At 54.5% G+C, this 21195-nt stretch overlaps 1 protein-coding gene across 3 annotated transcripts in view; it reads right to left on the bottom strand.

Annotated features, from left to right (window-relative positions):
* Nucleotides 1-21195, bottom strand: part of PACS2 (phosphofurin acidic cluster sorting protein 2) — a 92780-nt gene that overhangs the window by 6914 nt on the left and 64671 nt on the right. For 2 of the 3 annotated variants that reach the window (XM_064293098.1, XM_064293100.1), the window contains exons 7-19: nt 20809-20889; nt 19184-19243; nt 12150-12307; nt 10274-10364; nt 9823-9897; nt 9429-9568; nt 8669-8801; nt 8147-8251; nt 7840-7946; nt 7210-7364; nt 6318-6428; nt 6051-6159; nt 1219-1261 (exon numbers count right to left, since the gene is read on the bottom strand). In XM_064293098.1, coding sequence (XP_064149168.1) covers nt 1219-1261; nt 6051-6159; nt 6318-6428; nt 7210-7364; nt 7840-7946; nt 8147-8251; nt 8669-8801; nt 9429-9568; nt 9823-9897; nt 10274-10364; nt 12150-12307; nt 19184-19243; nt 20809-20889 — 1368 coding nt within the window. The remainder of the gene's footprint in view (nt 1-1218; nt 1262-6050; nt 6160-6317; nt 6429-7209; nt 7365-7839; nt 7947-8146; nt 8252-8668; nt 8802-9428; nt 9569-9822; nt 9898-10273; nt 10365-12149; nt 12308-19183; nt 19244-20808; nt 20890-21195) is intronic. The other variant, XM_064293099.1, reaches the window with a different exon arrangement.

The raw sequence follows: 21195 nt of genomic DNA, 5'->3' as shown, positions 1-21195 counted from the left end.
TTCCTCAATCACACTGGTCGCATTTCAAGTGCTCACATATGGCTGGTGGCGGCCACACCGGTCTGTCTCCGTCGCTATGGAAACATCTAGGGACAGCACTGTTCTGGATGTGTCCCACCTCCTCCCAGGAACACCGGCAATGTCCCAGGCCCCTCCCTGGGAGATTCAGCCACAGCATGGAGCACAGAAGGAGAAACTGAGGAGTGGAGGCCAATGCCACCGACCCCACCTGCCAGGCAACTCTCTGGTCTCATAGCAAACACCCCGGCTGACACTCACACAATAACAACCACAGTGGGGCCCTCTGAACTGACGACAAGGTGGAGGGAGGCAGAACAGGCCTAAGAGTGCGAGCGGAGGGGCAGCTGTGAGGGCCTGCAGGTGCCAGTGACACTGAACCTTCAAATTTATAAGCCACTTGTCCTGTCCAGGAGTCACTGGTTTGTGTGAATGGTTGATGCACTTGGCCCCTAACTGAAAGGTCGGAGGTTCAAGTCCACCCAGGGTGTCTCAGAAGAAAGGCCTGGAGATCTAGCTCTGAAAACTCAACCACTGAAGACCCTGTGGAGCACGGTTCCACCCCGACACACGTGGGGGCGCCTCGTTCTACCCTGACACACGTGGGGGCGCCTCGAGTCGAAGCAGACTTGACGGCAAGTGGACTTGGAAACCGACACAATCGGCACCCTTCTTGTCTCCTGGGCTCTCAGAGAACAGAAGCACCTGGTGTGGGCTGGTCCTGGGCAGGTGGAGTCCTCGGAGATGCCACCTAGCTGGTCACGTGGAGAGGCCAGCGCCAAGTCCACTAGGCAGGCCCCGTAGAGCTGTGTCTCTGGGTTGGCACCACGTGACACATGCCCCAATGCCCAGGACAGGACTAAGGGGTGGACCCTATGACTCAGGGCATCCTCACCCCAAACGGGGTCTGCTCTGCTTGATATTTAGCTCCCAAAGCAAACCAGGATGAGCCCACAAGCCCTAGGCCAGCTCCCACTCAAACAAAGAAAACTACGCACTGCAAGATGGGAAGGTTAAAAGGCATGTCCTCAGCTCAAGTGTGTGAAGAAGGTTCTGGAATACATGAAATTGATCCAAAAAAAGACTGATACAAAAGGCATTATACAGGTTAACTACAGTTTACCAAGCAGATAAAGTTGCTCAAATAGCAGGAAGGTGAGCAAAGCCGACGTTCGACCTCCACACCAAAGAAGTACTCACCCCGACAAAGGGGATGAACTTTTGGGAGGACTCTTCGTCAGGGCTAAGAGGAAGGAAAACAGACAGTTAGTGCTCTCGCATTGTGAGAGACCCTCTGAGCACACAGCAGGCACCAAGCAATGGGCCAGGGGGCAGCTCTGTGGGTGCCTCCTCCTGCACCCTCACCAGGTGACACCCCTGCCTCCTGGGGCCACAGGGCCTGTCCACTCAGGGCTGTGCCCACTGCCCTGCCACAGTGTGCCCTGGCCTGTTCCCCCAATCCCTACTGAGAGGACCGAGGTGTAGAGAGGATTGTCTGCACTGCTGTCGGGACCAGCTGGGGTCACTGCAGGAGTGTGGGGCTGGGGGCGCCAACACAGAGCCAGTGAGAGCTGGAATGGGCTGGCAGGGGCCAGCATGGGGCCAGGGGGGCTGGCATGGGCTGGCAGGGGCCAGCATGGGGCCTGCAGGGGCCCAGCAAGGGTAAGTGGCTCGGATGGGAAGGGGCTTGCTCTCCAGCTCCAGGTGGTGGCTGGTGCTGGTGCCTCTCTGCTGGACTCAGTTGGCCAGGCCAGGCACAGGGTTGCAGCATTCCCCTCGGCCCCGACCTTCCAGTGATGATTGGGCCTTCTCCTTGACTGTGCCCCCGCGAGGCAGTTGATCTGTCCTGCTGGCACTGGCCTGCATAGCCCATGGGCACTCCTGCACTGGGTGCTGCAGAGAGGGCAGGGTCAGCTCAGGCTCCTCTCAGATGGCAGAGTGGAATCCCAGGTCTGATGAGTAAGTGCTCCGGAGCAGAGGGCTGGCTTCAGCCCGCACAGGCCTCTGGCCCGGGCCACTCCGAAGCTCCCTCTAGCAACCCAGCAACGTGGGTGGGGTCATTGTCCTGGACCAGGGCCAGCCAGGCTTTTTCCTGTACTGTTGGCAGACCTGCCACTCAGACACGAGGCATGGTTTTGAGTGCACGCAGTTCTAACAACACCGCGCCTGTCCCTGGGCCGGAGTGTTCTGTCTCAGGCGTGGCAGGGGCTCTTCATGGGTCCAGCTGCGCACAGCCTTCCTCAGGAGCACAGCCTTCCCCAGGAGCACTGGGCACCAGCCTGTTCGTGTGTGTCCTGCTCTTCCTCCTCTGGTGCAAGGGACCCATCCTGCTGCGTGACCCCGGCGGGGCCTGCGCTGAGCCTGGCTGTGCTTCCCTTGCGGCAGCCCGCACTCCATGATCTTTGCTGGAGGCCGGTGAGTCAGTGCCATTGGTGCTACTCTCTGTCTGGGCAATTCCGGCTCTCTCCCTGCCCCATGTTTTCTCTGTCTCCTCTCCCCAAGTGTGGAGCTTGATGTCCATGAGCCAACAATGACCCTTCCGGGCACAGCACAGAAAAGTGGGAGCTGCTGCCCAGGATGCTGGCTAGGGCAGGAGGGAGGGGAGGACCAGGCCAGTGAGGGGCTCACAAATGGTCCTGCTTGGGCATGAATAGGGGCTCCCAGTGGGTACCAGCCCTCCCTTGAGGGCTGCTGGCCAGTATTGGACACAGTGAAACTCCTTGGCCCTCCACAGCGTGCCAGGACAAGCGGCCAGCCCAGGATGAGGCCTGTCCCCTGGGTGGGCACGGTCTCTCACCTACGCTGCGTACCAGTGCAGAACAGGCCTAGGCCCTGAGCTGGGTGGATGCAGACGGACCTGCCCTACCCTAGGCGCCGCCCTGAACACACCACCCTCCCCTTCCCACCTCAGACCCCGGCCTGTGTCTGTGGGTGAAATAAGTCCACCTGTGGGTTCTGTCTGGCCCACCACCCCATTCTATCCAGGAACTACCACATTCCAACCCTCCTGTTCTCCTTCCTTGGGGTAAAGAGTGGGAAGAAAAAGCTTCCTCTTTGCTTTGCTTCAAGATGATGACGGTAGCAGTAACAGTAACACGGCAGCCCCAATCCTGGGGCCCAGCTCTGTCCCTGAACCAGTCGCGGTGTGGTGGTGGCTTCCCAGTGGGACCTGGGGCTGGCGCTTCTGCATATACCTTCACCTGGGTGCGCAGACCAGTCAGGTGAGTACCACCTGGGGCACCAGCTACGTGGGGACCCTTCACCTGTGTGCTCAGACCAGTCAGGTGAGCACCACCTGGGGCACCAGCTACATGGGGACCCTTTACCTGTGTGCTCAGACCAGTCAGGTAAGTACCACCTGGGACACCAGCTACATAGCAGCCCTGCTCTGCCTTCTCTGGCAGAGACCTCAGATATCTGAGTCCTCTAGGCTCACAGGCCATGAAGGCAGAGCGGTGCCCGGCCCCCTACCCCGCTGAGCCCTGCCCCCACGCCATGTGACAAGAATGCCCACATGCTGGCCTGCACACACCAGGCCACTAGGCTGAAATGCAGACATGGCCACAGCTCGGGACACTGCCGACTCACAGCCAAGCTGCCCTGAGCCATGCAGACAACACGCATACTCAGCACATGCCTGGCCTGACGGCAGTGACACCATGAACCCAAGAGACCTGCCTGCTGGGACCTGGGACACAGAGGCTACTGTGTACCAGCTTCTGGGGGGCTGGCGGTTGGTCAGGATGTGACCATGGCCATGGGGTGCCTGGTGGGCCCCTGGTCTGACTCTGAGCTTATCTGGGTCTTTATTGCACCCACCTGCCAGTCAGTACAAGCCACTAGGCCCCCCGGGTGGTGTCACCGCTGTCATGCGGAGGCGGGGACCACTCCCACCCTCGCCGCTCCAATAGCAGGGAGATGAGGGCCGTGTTCATGAGGCCCGGGACACGCAGGCATGCTGCAGCCAACCTTACGCCCGGCTGGCACTCAACAAATGGTGGCGGGGGGGGCGTCCAAGGCCAGTGTGGGACCGTGTGGCTAGGGCACCCGGCTGGTCTTCCTCTAGTGCCACACAGCTTGTTTAGCAGAGCAGAGGTGGGGTGCTCAGATCCTCCTCCCGTGGGAGAGCACTAAGTGGTGAGACCCAGGAAGGTTCTGGAAACCAGTTTCCTTCCCCAGGCAGGCCCTGCACTGTTGTGGGCCAAGGGACAAAAAGCAGTAGGCGCCTCTCCCGGCAAGCCAAGAATCTGCTAGAAAACCCATCTGCTCTCTCCTGCCTCGAGGGGACTGGCACAACAGTCATGTCCTCCAGCAAGCTACCTGATTCCGCTCTGCTCAGTGTCCCTGCAGAGACCGCCCTGCTGGACTAGAGGAGCTCACGAACAGGAAGGCTGGGAGCAGGCTGCTCGACATAAGTTGCTGCTCCGCGATGTAAGCGGTGCCACCCTCAGCTCCAGGAGTGTGATGAGCTCACTGAAGGGCCTCAGGTTTTGTCCACTTTTTAAGCCAAAGTACTGAATCCAGACAAAGGAGCAGCCTGCGCTCCCGATCTCCAAGGCTGTGGGACTCTGTCCATAACCCCCACTGGGGTGCCTGGATGCTGGCTCGGGAATGGGTCCCCTGGACAGACTGGGCATCCCCTAGGGACTGGCAGCCAGGAGGCCAGGCATGCAGGGAAGCTAGTGTGGGCCGCTGTGCCTGCTTGCACCCCACCTGCTGACGCTGCTAAACAAGCCCCAAAGACCAGCCCAAGACAGACGGGGGGAGACCAGAGATACTGGTACCTCAGGGTAAAATCAAAGTGAAAGTTCCTTTTCCTTTTTAGAAAGCCACCAAGAGAGAAGACACAGACATGTTAGCAGGCCCTCGGGGCAGTGACATGCCCTCGGCATCTGAGGGCTCAGCCACGTCCAGGTTCCATGGGGGCGCTGGCTGGCCCTCAGGGCCCCACCAGCCCTGATGCTGAGGAGCTGTTCAGCTGTGCCCAGAGGGAAGAGGCGGGGACCCAGGACTGCAACACTGAGGGCCACCCCCCACCCCCGCAGGGCCCCTGCTGACAGTTGTGGGGATGGGGGCGGCACCGCGGGAAGGACTGGGGAGTCTCTGTCACGTCAAGGAGCCAGGAGATACACACCCCCCTTGCCGCAGTGGATGGACTTCCTCTGATGACCTTGACTACAGGCCAGAGAAGTTGTCACTCAGTCTATCTTCGACTTAGGAAGGATGGCTAGCTAGCTTTACCTCCACTTGGCTGCAGTCTGAACCTTTCTGCCCTCTTAGCAGGTGCCCTGGACTGGTGAGCCTGCGCCCCTGTGGGACACCTCAAGGGAGGCTGTGGTTCCCTGACCTGTGTCCTGATGTACCCCGGGGAGGAGGGGGCAACCCAAAAGACTGGGCAACCCAATGGCTGGTTGAGGAGGGAATGCTATTCTGGCAGGGTGTCTGCGAGCAAAGAAGCTAGAGTGGTTATGCCCGGCCCTGAGGGTACAGGGACCTCCCCACCCCATGAGAATCCCCACCCCTGGCCTCTGATGGCACAAAGCCCCCCCCCCCCACCCCTGGCCCCGGAGGGCACGAGCATCCCCAACCCCTGGCCTAAATTCAGGTAAGTCAGGTTACTGCTACAGCTGAGCAACTAGACAGCTCTTAACTTCTATTGCGGGAAAACGTCACACATGCACAAAGGCAGACCTAGCTTAAAACCACACTGGCTCATGGTGACTGGCCGGGGGGGTGGGCTCTTGCCACGCTGGCCCCTGCCCTCGAGTAGTGGTATGGCACACCCTCTGACCCCAACTCCAGGACAGCCTACTGGAGGGCTCCTAGGGTTGCCTGAGGACCCCCACTCAGATCCAGCTAACAGGGCTATAAAGCCTGGCAGCTGGGATTGCAGCAAGCTGGTGGGTAGTTCTATCTGGGCTGAGGTGCTAGCTGAGGACACCGACATGGCCCTGAGGAGGCCCAGCTCTGCTGCAGCGCAGGTCCACCTGGGGCCCCAGATCCCTACACCCCATTTCCAACCCCCGCCTCACCTCTTCTGCTTGTAGGTCAGCATGGCCTCTGCAATGGGCAGCTGGTGGGCGCAGTTGGCCCCTGCGATGTACTGCGTGATTCGGGACACGATGTCTGGGGTTTCCTGCACTGCAAGAGGGTACACAAGGGGCTGGGGTGGCCCTGGGGCTGGGTGGGAGATGGGGGCCACAGGAGGGATGGATGGCCTTGCGGGAGGTCTGTGCTATAGGCCTGAGGCTGGTGGGTATGCTGAAGGGCCCTGCCCTGCCTGTGCCCGCCCACCTCACCTGTGCCCTGGGCCTCCAGCTTATTGAACAGGTCTCTCCAGGCCAGATCCTGGAAGAAGTTGTTGTAGCGGTAATCCACGGAGCCCAGGTAGCGGGCCACAGGGTGGGAGCCTGCAGACGGGGACGAGGAGAGACGTCACTTTGTGTGCGAGGCCTTTCCCAGGCCTGCAGGCAGGCCTCCACCGCCCCTCAGGTAGACGGCATGGGCCTCAGAGACGAGATCCAGGTTTCCGAGCTGCCTGGGAGGCCTGGGTGGAGGTGCTCTGAGCAAATATCCTACACACATGTTGAGTGGAGGACACCAGGGTCCCAAAACCACCATTGTCCAGGACTGATCACGCTTCAGTAGTTTAAAACATGGTGTGTTTTCCATAAACGTAATTTTATAAACTACACACAACTTTGATGACATAATGGGGCTAACAGCCAACCTTTGCTCTGTGTTTCTGAAAACGGGCACTGTGGGCTGCCTAGCGCAGCAGCGGATCCAGCTGGCAACTGTTATTCTACCTGAGTGACCTCTCCAGGACAGACACATTCTTTACGTAATAAAAATGATAGAAGTGATGCCCGTTACTGGTTGCCACTGAGTCACTTCTGACTCATAGAGACCCTACAAGACAAAGAACTGTCCCATAGGGTTTCCAAGGAGCAGCTGGTGGATTCACTACTGACCTTTTGGTTAGCAGCTGAGCTCTTAACCCTGTGCCACCAGGGCTCCGATATGAGCGATAATTACACAGTTAAAGAAAACGTGCGTGGCGTCAGCATGTAAACTCAGCCACTGTGACCATGTGGGGGTGTCCCCGGGGCCTCAGAAATGCCTGCATTTGCAGCGAGTGGTTCACGCCTCACAGGGCACCACCCCTCATCGCTGCCTGTGCCTGCTCACCTAGAGGGATGACGAGGAAACGCATGTAGCCGAGCCAGTCAGGGGTCTTGTGGGACAGCTGCTCCACAAAGAGCCGCAGGATAGCGCTGAGGTAATGCTGTGCGCCGGCCACGGCAATCTTCACTGGGGTCGGGGGCTGGGAATTGCAATTGCAGCTACAGTCCCGCAGCAGCGAGAAGAGAGGGGACAGGCGCCTTAGGACAGCCGTCTGGGGCCTCTCCCCCACAGTCTCGTGTGACAACATGTTGAGCTTGTGCTTGGGGGCCCAGTCTGCAGCCCACCACCCACACCGTGCACCCACTCTCAGAGGAGGCCGAGGTGCAGCGTGGCACCTAAGTCCGTTGAAGGTCGTGGCCTCTGCCATTCACCAGGAGCACAGGGGAGACCCGGTCCCTCTAGCGGCAGCCACAACATGGTGATCACCCAGGGAGCCGTCTGAGCCCTGGACCCCAAGCTGATACAGAGCTGCGTCCCAGGGCTGAGCGGGCTGCCTGAGCCCAGGCTGAAGGTCCCAGAGAACTAGGCCTCCCGGGACTGCTTCTCCAGCAGGGATGCCACTCCAGCTCCCTGGCAGAACACATGGGGTGTGAGGGGCCCTGCCCAGCCCTGGGGGGCTGTTGCAGGACTCACTATCTCTGTATGCGTGAGACGATGGTGCTGAAGGCGGCCTGGACATCGGCCGAGGAGCAGGTGCAGACCACGGGCAGTGTGTGTCGCTGCAGCACGTCGGAGAGGAACTGCAGGTGGGGACCAGGGCTCAGCCTCAGACAGATGTCCCCGGACTCCAGGCAGCTCCACTCCCACCAGGCACCCAAGGATAGGGGTGGGGCTCCCAGGCCTCTTGGTGGTGGGAGGGCTTCAGAGCACCTGCCAACAGAGCCTTTCCCTCCCCACCTATCCCCACCTGATTTGCAAAGAGAACGGGATGTCAGCCTACCTGGCCCTGCCAGTCGGAGGTGTTGACGAGTATGATATTCTCTGGGAGCCGGTCGTCAGAGATCAGGATGTGGTTGAGCTGGTCATACACGGTCTTCCTGGGGATCTGGGTCCACGAGTGCCCGTCACACTTCCCTGGCCCCCCATCTCAACTACTCCCGGCCCTCTGTCCCGACCTCTCCCAGCCCCCTTGCCTGACTGCTCCCGGAGCCAACTTGGCTCACCTGGCCCCCTGCCCTGACTGCTCCTGGCACCCACTTGGCTCACCTGGCCCCCTGTCCTGGCCATCCCTGGTCCCCTAGTCTGACCGCTTTCAGTCTCCACTTGGCTCACCCAGCCCCCTCCCCTGACCACCCCGGGTCCGCTAGTCTGACCGCGTTCAATTTCCACTTGGCTCACCCAGCCCCCTGCCCTGACCACTCCTGGTCCCCTAGTCTGACCTTTTTCAGTCTCCACTTGGCTTACCTGGCCCCCTGCCCTGACTGCCTCCATGGTCCCCCTCCCTGACTGCTCAGGCCCCCACCTGCAGCTGGCTCCGGGTATCTGGGCAACGCTCATTGTCTAGGCTATTGGCCCGCTCATTTTGTGGCCGTGCTGGCTGCCGTTCCTTCAGGGACGTGCTTCGGCCCCGGCGGCCGGCCTGCTTCCCCTCGGACCTGTTGGGGGACAGGATGTATTGGTGGGGGGAGGGGCAGAGCCTGGGCAGGGGTGGGGTTGGGCAGCAGCCATGGTGACAGTGAGACCCTGAGGGGCTGTCTGTGGATATGCCCCATCCCTGTCTCACTGCTCAATCTGGGGTCCCGCCCCACCTAGGGTCACACCAACACCCTGCAACTGAGGCTGCCGTTACATGTCTCCCCCCGCCCCGCAGCCTGGTCTGAGGACACAGACTCAGCCCAGTTCGTTCTCTGGCACTGGTTCTACAGGTACCAACATGGAGCAGACAGCTCCTCGTGCTATGTTGGCCTGGGGGTGGAATAGGTGAATAGCTCAAGGGGCCCAGGAGGTATGTGATGGAGGCAGGGGTGGGCAAGGGTGGGCAAGGGTGGGCTTCCCCACCCTCAGAGTGCGTTTCTTATATCCTGCCCCCCAGGACTGTCTCTGCTCATCTCACCGTGGGCGGGGGTCCAATCCCAGATGGGCTGGGAACCTGTGATTCAGTCAGGTCAGGGGGCTGAGGGGCCGTCCATACCACCACCAGCTCAGAGGTTGCTGGCTGACTGGGTGGGCCCGTGCCTGGTGGCCATCTCCCTGCCGTGGCCTAAGCAACTCCTTGTGCTCACCTGGTGGAGGGGATGATGAGTGACTCCGTCTTGGTGATCTTCCCGCTTGGCGGCAGCCTCTCAGTGAACGCATCCAGCGTGGAGACTTCGGCTTCCGGGCTGTCCTCTGGTGGCCTGGGCTGTTCCCGCACGGGTGTGCTCTGGGGGAGATGACCATGAATGTCTTCCTGAGGCACAGCCGTGGAGAGACACCCACGCCAAGGCGATGAGACCCAGGGCACCTGACTGTCCGAGAGAACGACCATCTGGGGTGTCCAACTGACCCCCCAGGACACCCGCCTGTGGTCTGTGCCCACCAGGAGCTCACGGGCAGGGTGAGCCTGAGGCCCTCTGTGCTGCGCTCTGCCCCCAGGCCAGGCTCATAGAGGCAACAAACACATGGCAGTCTGCTTACGTGGGCTGTTGGGTCGGAGACACTCTCGCTCAACTGTCGGCCGCCCAGGGGCCTTGTCTTCTCAGGCACCTCAGCCTTTGGGGGGAGACAATGTCAGAGTGGGTCTCATGTGGAGGGCTGGGGGCACTGGGAGAGGACACTGAATGGGGGCATAGGACTGTCTGGACTGCACAGCGGGTGGCCTGGGCCACCCGGGGTGGGGGAACGTGTGGCCGTGTTCACACAGCCCTGGTGCGTGTACGGCAGCCAGATGACTCACGCCAATGGTGAGGAATAGACGGGCCCGAGGACCCACAGGGGCTCCAGCCTGCCCCCGCCCCGCCCCTACTCATGGGCTACCCTGCCCCCCACCACCCATTCACAGGGCTGGGCAGCCCCTCATCCTCCCACTCACGGGGCTGTCCCCCACACCCCACTCATGGGGCTAGGTGGCCCCCAACCCCCCACTTACGGGGCTGGGTGGCCCCCTCTGGCTCCGAGTGCTGTGGATGCTACCGATCTCGGTCTGCGAGCTGGAGTGAGACAGGCCCTCAAAGTACGGCCTGGTGGGGAGGGGAGGAGAGTGATTGTCCAGGACCCCATCCATTCACCATCCCTCCTCCAGGCAGAGCAGAGTGGGGCCAGGGAGACCCTTCACCCCTGGCAGACCACTTGTCCTTGACAGACCCTTCGAGGTTCTGTCCTGTCCCTGGGCAGCAGCCAATGCCATGAGGGGCAGGCAGCCTGTGCCAGCGACAGAGCTGGACCCCAACGCGGGCCAGGCTGGCTGGCAAATGGAGCAGCCCTGGAGTCCAGGGAGCAGCCTGATGGGCAGCTAGGCCAGACCCAGGCACATCCAGTGCTCAACAGGTAACGGGAAGAAGCGGTTGGAGGGTCCTGCTTCAGAGACAAGACGTTTTGAGCAAAAAGAATGGAGAGACTTGCTCAGTGTCTGGTCTCACCTGTGTAACATGCTACGTGGGAGGATGCAGGTAGGCTTGCTGTATGCGGTGAGCAGAATCCCAGCCCAGGTGCTACCCTCACTTGGCCCCTGAGCATGCCCATGGTGTGGCAGAGGGATGCAGGTCATGCTTCAGGGCCTGGGGTGGGGGCTCCTCCTGCGCTACCAAGGGGCCAGGGTCATCTCTCAGCCCTCACAAGGCTGCAGGCAGGAGAGGAGGGCAGGAGTGAGGCAGAGACCTGGTGTGAGGTGGACCCGACCATTGCTGCTGGCTGAGACAGGATGGGCCATGAGCCAGGGGAGCCACAATGGCCCCAGCCAGCAGGCGGGGGAGATGGTGCCTCAGTGCCACAACCGCACAGGATGAGCCTGCAAAGCAGCTCCTCCCCCAGAGCCACCAGGTAACAGCCCAGCTGGTGCCACCTGGTCTTAGCATTTCGAGGCCCTGTACAGAGCCCAGCTGAGCCCATGACTCTGCTGCCAGGATGGTGAGAGAGCGGTGGAGTGTCCCTGTGTCAGGCACGGGCTGTGGGGTAGCTAAGCGGACCACATGGGTCCCCACAACTTCCTGCCCCGTCTTGGACCCCACCTCCTCAGCAGCATCAGGGCTGCACTAGAGCTGGTGGTCCTCGAGCCCAGTGAGAACTGACCCCTGCACAGTGGCCTCCCTCCCTGCCAGGCCTACAAGTAGCCATGTCCCCACTCTCACTCCCCACCACAGGGTTCCCCGCCTCAGCCATGCCATCCTGCACCTTCCCGTCCGCCTGCGGCCCCTGCTTACCTCTGCGGCCCCCGCCCCTGCAGCCCCCACCCCTCCCGCCTTCCTTTCAAGAGGCATCTGTGTTCCCTGCTCCCATCATGCAGCTTCCCATGAGTCCCCTCAGTTGGACAGAAGACCCCACTTACTAGCTGGTCTCTGTGCCCAGTGGCATCAGGTAGAACCCATGACCAGTCCCCTCCCGGCCCCACATCCTGTTGGCCCCAAGCCCAGCACGTTCTCTCCTTAAGACTCCACCCCAACCTCTCCATCCCAGTGCTAATCCCACCACCTCCCAACTGCTCCCCATCCACACACTCAGAGTCAGATCCTTCCAGAAGGCAAACTTGGTCACTTTGCTGCCTCCCAACCCTTGTCAGCCCTGTTGCTCCTAGACATTCCAGACCTGGGCCACCCTGGGAGGCCTTCATAAGCCGATTCTGGCCGGCCACCCACTATGATGGCTGGTCTGGCCCATGGGAACCTTCTAAGGCTTGAAGGCAGGCAGCCCTCATCCCCTGGGCCCAGAGCTGGTCAGGAGCCAGCCCCAGGAACAAACGCCGCTGGGCCTTGAGGGCTTCACGGGGCCTCAAAATTCCTGCCCAGGCCCTGGGACTGGGTGCTGCTCACCTGAGCTTTGGCTTTGGGGTGCTGAGGACACTGTCGTCATCCTCCATGTCAGGGCCACTGTCACTGGGGTTCTCCATGTCCAGTGTGTCATACAGGAGGTCCAGGTCCTCCTCTACCTCGGGGACTTGTTCAGCAGGGTCCTGCTCCGAGTCCAGCACCTGGGGCAGGCCAGATGACGTGAGGGCCTCCACTGGGACCCCGCAGGCCCCTATGCCATCACCTTAGCAGCAGCCACTGGTCAGTCATCGAGGGGCACAGCCGGGGGTAAGGGAGTAAGTGTCTGCAGGCTCAGGACGCCTCAGAGACGGTGCCCAGAACCACAGAAACCCTTTGCCGCCAGCATGTTCCAGTTGCACACTTATTCCGTTACTAAACCTGGGAACATCCCCAGGGTCACAGTGGACACGAGTGCAGTCCTCTGTCCACCTCACCAACCTGCTCCTTTTAACGTGGGTTCAGGGAGGAGGATTTTACACAGAAAATGCCCTTTTTCCTGAGTTTTAACAAATGAATTCAGCTGTGTTGCTACAACAGTGTTTTTTTTTTTTTTTCATAAAAAGCTGTTGGATTTTTGTCAAAGGCTTTTCTTCATCAGCTGAGATGACCACGCGTTTTTCTTCCCTTCATTCTGTTAACGTGGCATATTGCACTGACTGGTTTTTATTTACTGAACTACCCTTGCATTCCAGGGGTAATTCCATTTGGTTATAATGTTTTAATACGCTGCTTAACTCAGTTCCTAGTATCTGTTGAGGGTTTATGCATCTCCGTTGATGAGGAATGTCAATCTATAGTTTCCTTTTCTCACGGTCTCTCTGCCTGGCTTCAGTATCGGGGTAACGCTTGCCCCAAAGAACGACTTAGAAAGTATTTTCTCTTAATTTTTTGGAAGAGTTTGGGAAGGACTGATGTTAATTTTTCTTTAAACGTTTGGTACCATTCATCAGTGAAGACATCTGGCCCTCGGCTCTCCTCTGTTGGGAAGCTTTTGACGACCAATTTCATCTCTTTATTTGTTACAAATCTGTTCAGATTTTCCATTTTGTCCTAAGTCAGTTTCGGCTGTGTGTTTCTAGGAATTTGTCCACTTCATCTAGGTTGTCCACTTTATTATCTACAATCATCCACAGTATTCCCCTATAACCCTCTGTTTCCCTAAGGGGGATAGTAATGTCCCCACTTTCACTTCTGATTTTAGTAATTTCCGTCTTCTCTTTTTTTCTTGGCGAGTCTGACTAAAGGTTTGTCAACTCTATTGATCTTTTCAAAGAAACAACTTTTGCTTTCTCTGATTTTCTCTATTGTTTTCCTGTTCTCTACTTCATTTATCTCCAGCTCTAATCTTTATTATTTCCTTCCCTCTGCTAGCTTTGGATTTAGTTTGCTTTTCTTTTTCTAGTTCCTTAAGGTGTACAGCTAGGTTATTGATTTGAGATCTCTCTTCTTTTTGAATGTTGGCTTTTATAGCTATACATTTCCCTCTGAGCACTGCCTTTGCCGTATGCCAGGAGTTCTGGTACGCCGTGCTTTCGTTTTCATTGGTCTCAAGTATTTCCTAATTTCCCTTTTGATTTGTTCTTTGACCCATTGGTTGTTTAATTTCCATGTATTTGTGAATTTTTCAGTTTTCTCCTGTTATTGATTTCTAAATTCATTCCATTGTGATCATAATGTATGATTTCAATCTTTTTTAAAATTTAGTAAAACTTGTTTCATGGGCTAACGTATGCTCTATTCTAGAGCACCATCCCTATGCACCCGATAAGAATGTGTACTCTGCTGTTGCTGGGTACAGCGTCCTACATGCGTGTGATCTGTTTACAGGTTTGTTTGAGGGTAGAGCGTCCTACACGTGTGTGATCTGTTTACGGGTTTGTCTGAGGGTAGAGCGTCCTACATGTGTGTGATCTGTTTACAGGTTTGTTTGAGGGTAGAGCGTCCTACACGTGTGTGATCTGTTTACAGGTTTGAGTCCTCTGTTTCCTTACTGATCTTCTGCCTGGTTGTTCTATTCATTATTGAAAGTGGAGTACTGAAGTCTCCAATTATTATTGTAGAACTGTCTATTTCTCCCTTCAATTCTGTCAATGTATGCTTCATATATTTTGGGGTTTCTAAAAAAAAAAAAAAATTTTTTTTTTATTGTTAGGTACAAATGTTTATAATTGTCATATCACCCTGACAGACTGAACCTTTTACCGATATATAATGTCCTTCACTCTCTTGCAAACCTGTTTTTGATTTAAAGTCTATTTTGTCTAACAATAATACAGTCACCCCAGGTCTGTTTTGGTTTGGAATATCTCTTTGTTGTTGTTGTTAGGTGCCGTTGAGTCGATTCTGACTCATAGTGACCCTGTGCACAACAGAACGAAACACTGCCTGGTCCTGCACCATCCTTACAAACGTTGTTATGCTTGAGCTCATTGTTGCAACCACTGTGTCAATCACCCTCATTGAGGGTCTTCCTCTTTTCCGCTGACCCTGTACTCTCCCAAGCGTGATAACCTCTCCAGGGACTGATCCCTCCTGACAACATGTCCAAAGTATGTAAGACGCAGTCTCGCCATCCTTGCTTCTAAGTAGCATTCTGGTTGTTCTTCTTGTAAGACAGATTTGTTCATTCTTTTGGCAGTCCATGGTAAATTCAATATCCTTCACCAACACCACAATTCAAAGGTGTCAGTTCTTCGATCTTCCTCATTGTCCAGCTTTCACATGCATATGATGCAATTGAAAATACCATGGCTTGGGTCAGGCACAACTTAGTCTTCAAGGTGACATCTTTGCTTTTCAACACTTTAAAGAGGTCCTTTGCAGCAGATTTACCCAATGCAATGCGTCATTTGATTTCTTGACTGCTGCTTCCATGGCTGTTGATTATGGATCCAAGTAAAAGGAAATCCTTGACAACTTCAGTCTTTTCTCTGTTTATCATGCTGTTGGTCATTGGTCCAGCTGTGAGGATTTTTGTTTTCTTTATGTTGAGGTGCAATCCATACTGAAGGCTGTGGTCTTTGATCTTCTTTAGTAAGTGCTTCAAGTCCTCTTTACTTTCAGCAAGCAAGGTTGGGTCATCTGCATAACGCAGGCTGTTAATGAGTCTTCCTCCAATCCTGATGCCCCATTCTTCTTCATATAGTCCAGCTTCACGGATTATTTGCTCAGCATACAGAATGAATACCAAACCCAAAAACCCAGTGTCACTGAGTCGATTCCGACTCATAGAGACCCTACAGGACAGAGTAGAACCACCCCATAGAGTTTCCGAGGAGCACTTGGCAGGTTTGAACTGCCGACCCTTTCGTTAGGAGCCGTAGCACTTAACCACTATGCCAACAGATTGAATAGGTATGGTGAAAGGATACAACCCTGACGCACACCGTTCCTGACTTTAAACCACTCAGTATCCCCTTGTTCTGTCTGAACAACTGCCTCTTGATCTATGTAAAGGTTCCTCATGAGCACGATTAAGTGTTCTGGAATTCCCATGCATCACAATGTTATCCAAGATTTGCTATGATCCACAATAGTCAATAAAACACAGGTAAACATCCTTCTGGTATTCTCTGCTTTCAGCCAGGATCCATCTGACATCAGCAATGATATCCCTGGCTCCACGTCCTCTTCTGAAACCAGACTGATTTTCTGGCCTTGGTGACAGAAACAATGCCAGAGATTGAATGATAGAATTTTGCAAGACCAACGACTTCTTCATTGCAAATACCTTTTTTCACCAACATATATTGCGACTATACACATGGACCTCACCAGATGGAACATACAGGAATAAAATTAACTACATTTGTGGAAAGCAATGATAGAAAAGCTCAATATCATCAGTCAGAACAAGGCCAGGGGGCGACTGTGGAACAGACCATCAATTGCTCATATGCAAGTTCAAGCTGAAACTGAAGAAAATCAGAACAAGTCCATGAGAGCCAAAATATGACCTTGAGTATATCCCACCTGAATTTAGAGACCATCACAAGAACAGATTTGACGCACTGAACACTAGCGACTGAAGACCAGGTGCGTTGTGGAATGACATCAAGGACATCATACATGAAGAAAGCAAGAGGTCATTAAAAAGACAGGAAAGAAAGAAAAGACGAAGATGGATGTCAGAGGAGACTCTGAAACTTGCTCACAAATGTCGAGCAGCTAAAGCAAAAGGAAGAAATGATGAAGTAAAAGAACTAAACAGAAGATTTCCAAGGGCGGCTTGAGAAGACAGAGTATTATAATGACATGTGCAAAGAGCTGGAGATAGAAAACCAAAAGGGAAGAACACGCTCAGTGTTTCTCAAGCTGAAAGTACTGAAGAAAAAATTCAAGCCTCAAGTTGCAATAGTGAAGGATTCCATGGGGAAAATATTAAATGACGCAGGAAGCATCAAAAGAAGATGGAAGGAATACACAGAGTCATTATACCAAAAAGAATTAGTCAATGTTCAACCATTTCAAGAGGTGGCATATGATCAGGAACCGAAGGTACTGAAGGAAGAAGTCCAAGCTGCACTGAGGGCACTGGTGAAAAACAAGGCTCCAGGAATTGATGGAATATCACTTGAGATGTTTCAACAAACAGATGCAGCACTGGAGGTGCTCACTCGTCTATGCCAAGAAATGTGAAAGACAGCTTCCTGGCCAACTGACTGGAAGAGATCTGTATTTATGCCTATTCCCAAGAAAGGTGATACAAGTGAATGTGGATATTATAGGATAACATCATTAATATCACAAGCAAGGAAAATTTTACCGAAGATCATTCAAAAATGGCTGCAGCAGTATATCAACAGGGAACTGCCAGAAAATCAGACTGGTTTCAGAAGAGGACGTGGAACCAGGGATGTCATTGATTGGAATATCTCTATTTGCATGGATTATCATTTTGCTTTCAACCTCTTTGTGTCCTTGTCTCTAAAGTGAGTCTCTTGTAGACAGATATAGGTGGATCACTGTTTTCTTTTTAAATTCATTCTGAAATCTCTGCCTTTTATTTGAAGAGTCTAACCCATTTACCATTCAAGTATAACTGATAAGGAAGAATTTACTTCTGCCATTTAGCTGTTTTCAATATGTCTAGTATGTTTTTTGTTCCTTGTCTCCTCCATTAATACCTTTTTATAATTTAGTTGATACTTTGCAGTGTACCATTTTTACTTCTTTCTTTTTCTGTATATATTTTTTAGTGGTTTTCTTTACCTTGGGGGTTACAATTAACATCTTAGACTTATAACAATGTAATTAAAATAGCAGCAGCTTAGGTTCAACAGTGTACACTCTGTCCTTATGCGACTCCACCCCTCACCTTCCACAGTGTTATTGTCAGAGATTACATCTTTATACATGGTGTGCCCATTAACAGAGATTCATAATGACTTGTTTTAAGCACTTACCTTTTAAATCACACACACACACAAAACAAAAGGACCTACAAACCAATAATACAAGAGCACTGGCTTTCATATTTTCCTACGTAGTTATCTTTCCCCTGCTCCAGCCCATTCTTCTTAGGGTTTCAAGTTATCGTCTAGTGTCATTTCATTTCAGCCTGAAGGATCTCCTTTAGCATTTCTTGTAGGGCAAGGATATTGATAATGAACTCCCTCAGCTTTTATGTCTTAATTTCTTTTTCATTCCTGAAGGATAGTTTTGCCAGATACAGAATTCTTGGTTGACATTTTTTTTTCTCTCTAGGATTTTATATATATCATCCCAGTGCTTTCCAGCCTCCATGGTTTCTGATGCAAAATCAGCCATTAATCTCATTGAAGCTCCTTTGTACGTGATGAGTCATTTCTGTCTTGCTGCCTTCAAGATTTTCTCTCTGTCTTTGAAATCTGACAATTTCATTGTAAGCGTCTCAAGGTGGATCTCTCTGAGTTTACCCTGCTTACAGTTCATTGAGCTTCTTGGAATTTGTCCATTTCATCTAGATTATCCAATTTGTGTGGATTTATATCTTCCATGAGGTTTGGGAAGTTTTTAGCCACTTCTTTAAATATTTGTTCTGCCTTTTCCTCCCTTCCTTCTGGGACTCTCATAATGTGTGTGCTGGTATGTGATGGTGTCCCACAGGTTCCTCAGGGTCTGTTCGTTTTTCTTCATTCTTTTTTCTTTCTGCTCCCAGAGTGGATAATGTAATTACCTTATCTTCAAGTTCACTGATTCTTTCTTCTACCTGCTGCAATCTGCTATTGAACCCCTCTAGTGAATTTTTCATTTAAGTTACTGTACTTTTCAGTTCCAAAAATTTGTTTGGTTTCCTTTTTTATAATTTTGATCTCTGGCCACCCATCCCTGTGGCTCTGAGGCAATCCTTCCTCTAGGACCAGGTTAACGATTCATCGTTCCTGGAAACACTGTCTCCCCAGTGTGGCTGCAACACGCAGCTATTTTCAGCACTTGTGTCCAAGAAGAGCAGCTGCTGACACATGGGTGCTGGAGCCTGACAGACCCAGCTGAACTCTGGCCTGCCTCTCCCATGAGCACAGTACTCGTGTGTGTGGATATACAGCTGCCATTTCCGAGAGGCTGGCTATTGGTACTACCATGATTACTACGATGCTGCTGCTTTGGGCCTTAAGTGCTAAAAGCCACTTCTCCTCTGTGGGTCTACAATCTGCTGCCTAAATTTTTCTCTGATCACATTTAAAGAAAAATAAGACTTTTTTTCTGATTTTAAAAGTTATACAAACTCACTGTAGAAAACTTAGAGACTAGAGAAAAGTTAAAAGAAAAAATCTCACAAAGATACCACTCCTTTGGGTTTTGTTCAGTGGGTTTTAATTGGACTGAGACTTGATGTGCCCCTGGAACTCTCTGCAGGGTTCCCGGGGATGGGAGCCCGTCACCCTGTCCTACAGTAGGGAAAGCAATGCCCTGAGAGGGCTGCACTGACAGTAAATAACAGAGCCAAGACTCGAATCCAGAACCCCACCCAAGAGACCCCCTTGCCGTCAGCTAGCGCAGCACCCACCCTACAACCATGGGGAAGACAGGCAGGGTGGGCAGACCCACAACCTCACCTCATCCGATACTTTAAACCTCCGCAGCAAGGCCACAACTTTCTGCTTGAAGTTCTGTTGCTGCAAGACAAGCAGGACACCGAGTCAGAAACTCACGGAGCTGCTTCCCGCAGGGGACACAGAAGCGGAGCGGCATTTGGCCCTTGTGGGGCGACCTCAGCAGGAAGGGCAGCGCCGAACATGCTGCGATGGTTAGGGATCCACACGTAGCTCCCCAGAGTTTAACGACACCGGTACCAGTTTCTGTGGGGCCGACTCTGACTCGCGGCTCACGGCAACCCCACGTGTGCCAGAGCAGAACTCTGCTCTACCGGATTTTCAACGGCTGATTTTTGGAAGGAGATCATCAGGCCTTTCTTCTGCGGCACCTCTGGGTAGACCTGAACCTCCAACCTTTTGGTTAGTAGCCGAGTATTAACCATGTGCACCACCCAGGGACACAACGACAAGCATGTTCAAAGTCACTTGAGACCAAAAGGTATGGCCAGACCTACAGACCTAGTCAGGGAGTGGGGGATTTGAGTGAGGCTGTGGCCATTTCTCTACAGGCCCTCTAGAAGCCTCCTGCAGGAACTGAGGCACCGGGCCCTTCCCAGGTGCTGGTCCCTTCCCACAGCACCACCTCTCTGGGTCTCACTCTAGGAGGAAGTGACTCTATGCACCCAGGGTAAGAGGGCACATAGGGTGAGTGCACAGGGCAGGCACCCAGGGTGGGCCTGTGAAGCAGGCATACAGGCAGGCGTACAAGGCAGCAAGCACCCCCGGAGCCACCTGAACACAGGCTTGCTTGGCTCTGGCTTGCGGCACCGAGTGAGCTGTCTGCTTATCACATTCTCTACCTGGGCCCACCCTTAAAGCAGCAGCCCCCTGCCCCACCCTCTATGGACATTGGCTCAGAGGTCCCAGGTCTGAAGGCCTCACTGCAGCAGCATGGAGGTGGGCGTGCACTACTATACAGAAATCCTGCAGCTCCACTGTCCCAGTCGGGACCTGCTGACACCCCTCCTAAGTGCTGCCAGTGCCTCAGCCTCCTGCCCAGGAGCTCTGGAAGGAGGTGGTGGTTTCTGGGGCTTTGTGCCCCCGGCCCCACTGGCACTGGCTGGGACTGGGCTGGGGGACGCAGTGGCCCTGTGGTGGGCATCTGTGCCAGACTGGGTGGCCCCCTCCCTACTAAGTTTGAAGCTCCACCCTGGGAACTTTGTCCCACAGGAAAAGCTTCACTCGTCCCTCGTGAAGCCTGGGGCCTGGCTGCACCTGGGGCTGGTTTGGATGCCGAGCCAAGGAGAGCAGCCTCCTTACGGCTCCATCCCTGTCCACTCCTCACGTGGCCTTCTTGGCACTGCAGCTAGAGTCAGGAGTAAGGGGAGTGGGACAGGGCGGTGTCACGTGGGGCTGACGGCCCAGAATTAGCACAGGGCCTGCTACGCCATGTGCTTGTGCCCACCAGACAAAGCTGCAGCTGACAGTGGCTGCGTCCCCCACGCCCGTGCAGGGCTGTGTCCCTCTCGCCCACGCAGGCCTGCATCAGGTGGGCTGGGCACCTGTGCACCTACTTCTTGGAGTCCTCCCACCCTGCATGCCCCCACCACCCATCCTCAGGGTTAGTAAAACCAGTCTCCACCGACCCTGGTCATGGACGTCGTTCTTACTATCGATCGCCGTTGCTTCTTGGGCTTCCCCACATCGAAGTCATCCTCGTCCAGATCCTATGGGGATAAATGCGGGCCTGAGGCCATGCCGCCCATGTCCTAGAATGGGGGCAGTGTGGGAGCCAGGGGGGACCCGCTCAAATGCACAGTGCCCCACCGAGCAGCACATGACCAGCGGTCACTGTGCCCCCCTGCCCGTCAGCACTGCCTGTGGGCGCACGTGAGTCCTGGGCAGGAGAGACACCCCACATTCCTGAGTGCGGCAGCTGTTCACAGGGCCTAGGAAGCCAGCTCTGGGCCTGAAGACAGGTGTCTTCCTTGTGGGTGCAGAATTCTGACCCCACCAGCCCCATGTCACCCATG

Source organism: Loxodonta africana, chromosome 10 (assembly GCF_030014295.1).
Source record: "Loxodonta africana isolate mLoxAfr1 chromosome 10, mLoxAfr1.hap2, whole genome shotgun sequence".
NCBI lineage: Eukaryota > Metazoa > Chordata > Mammalia > Proboscidea > Elephantidae > Loxodonta > Loxodonta africana.
Note: the sequence above shows the minus strand (reverse complement) of the source record. Positions and strands in the feature narration are given on the sequence as shown.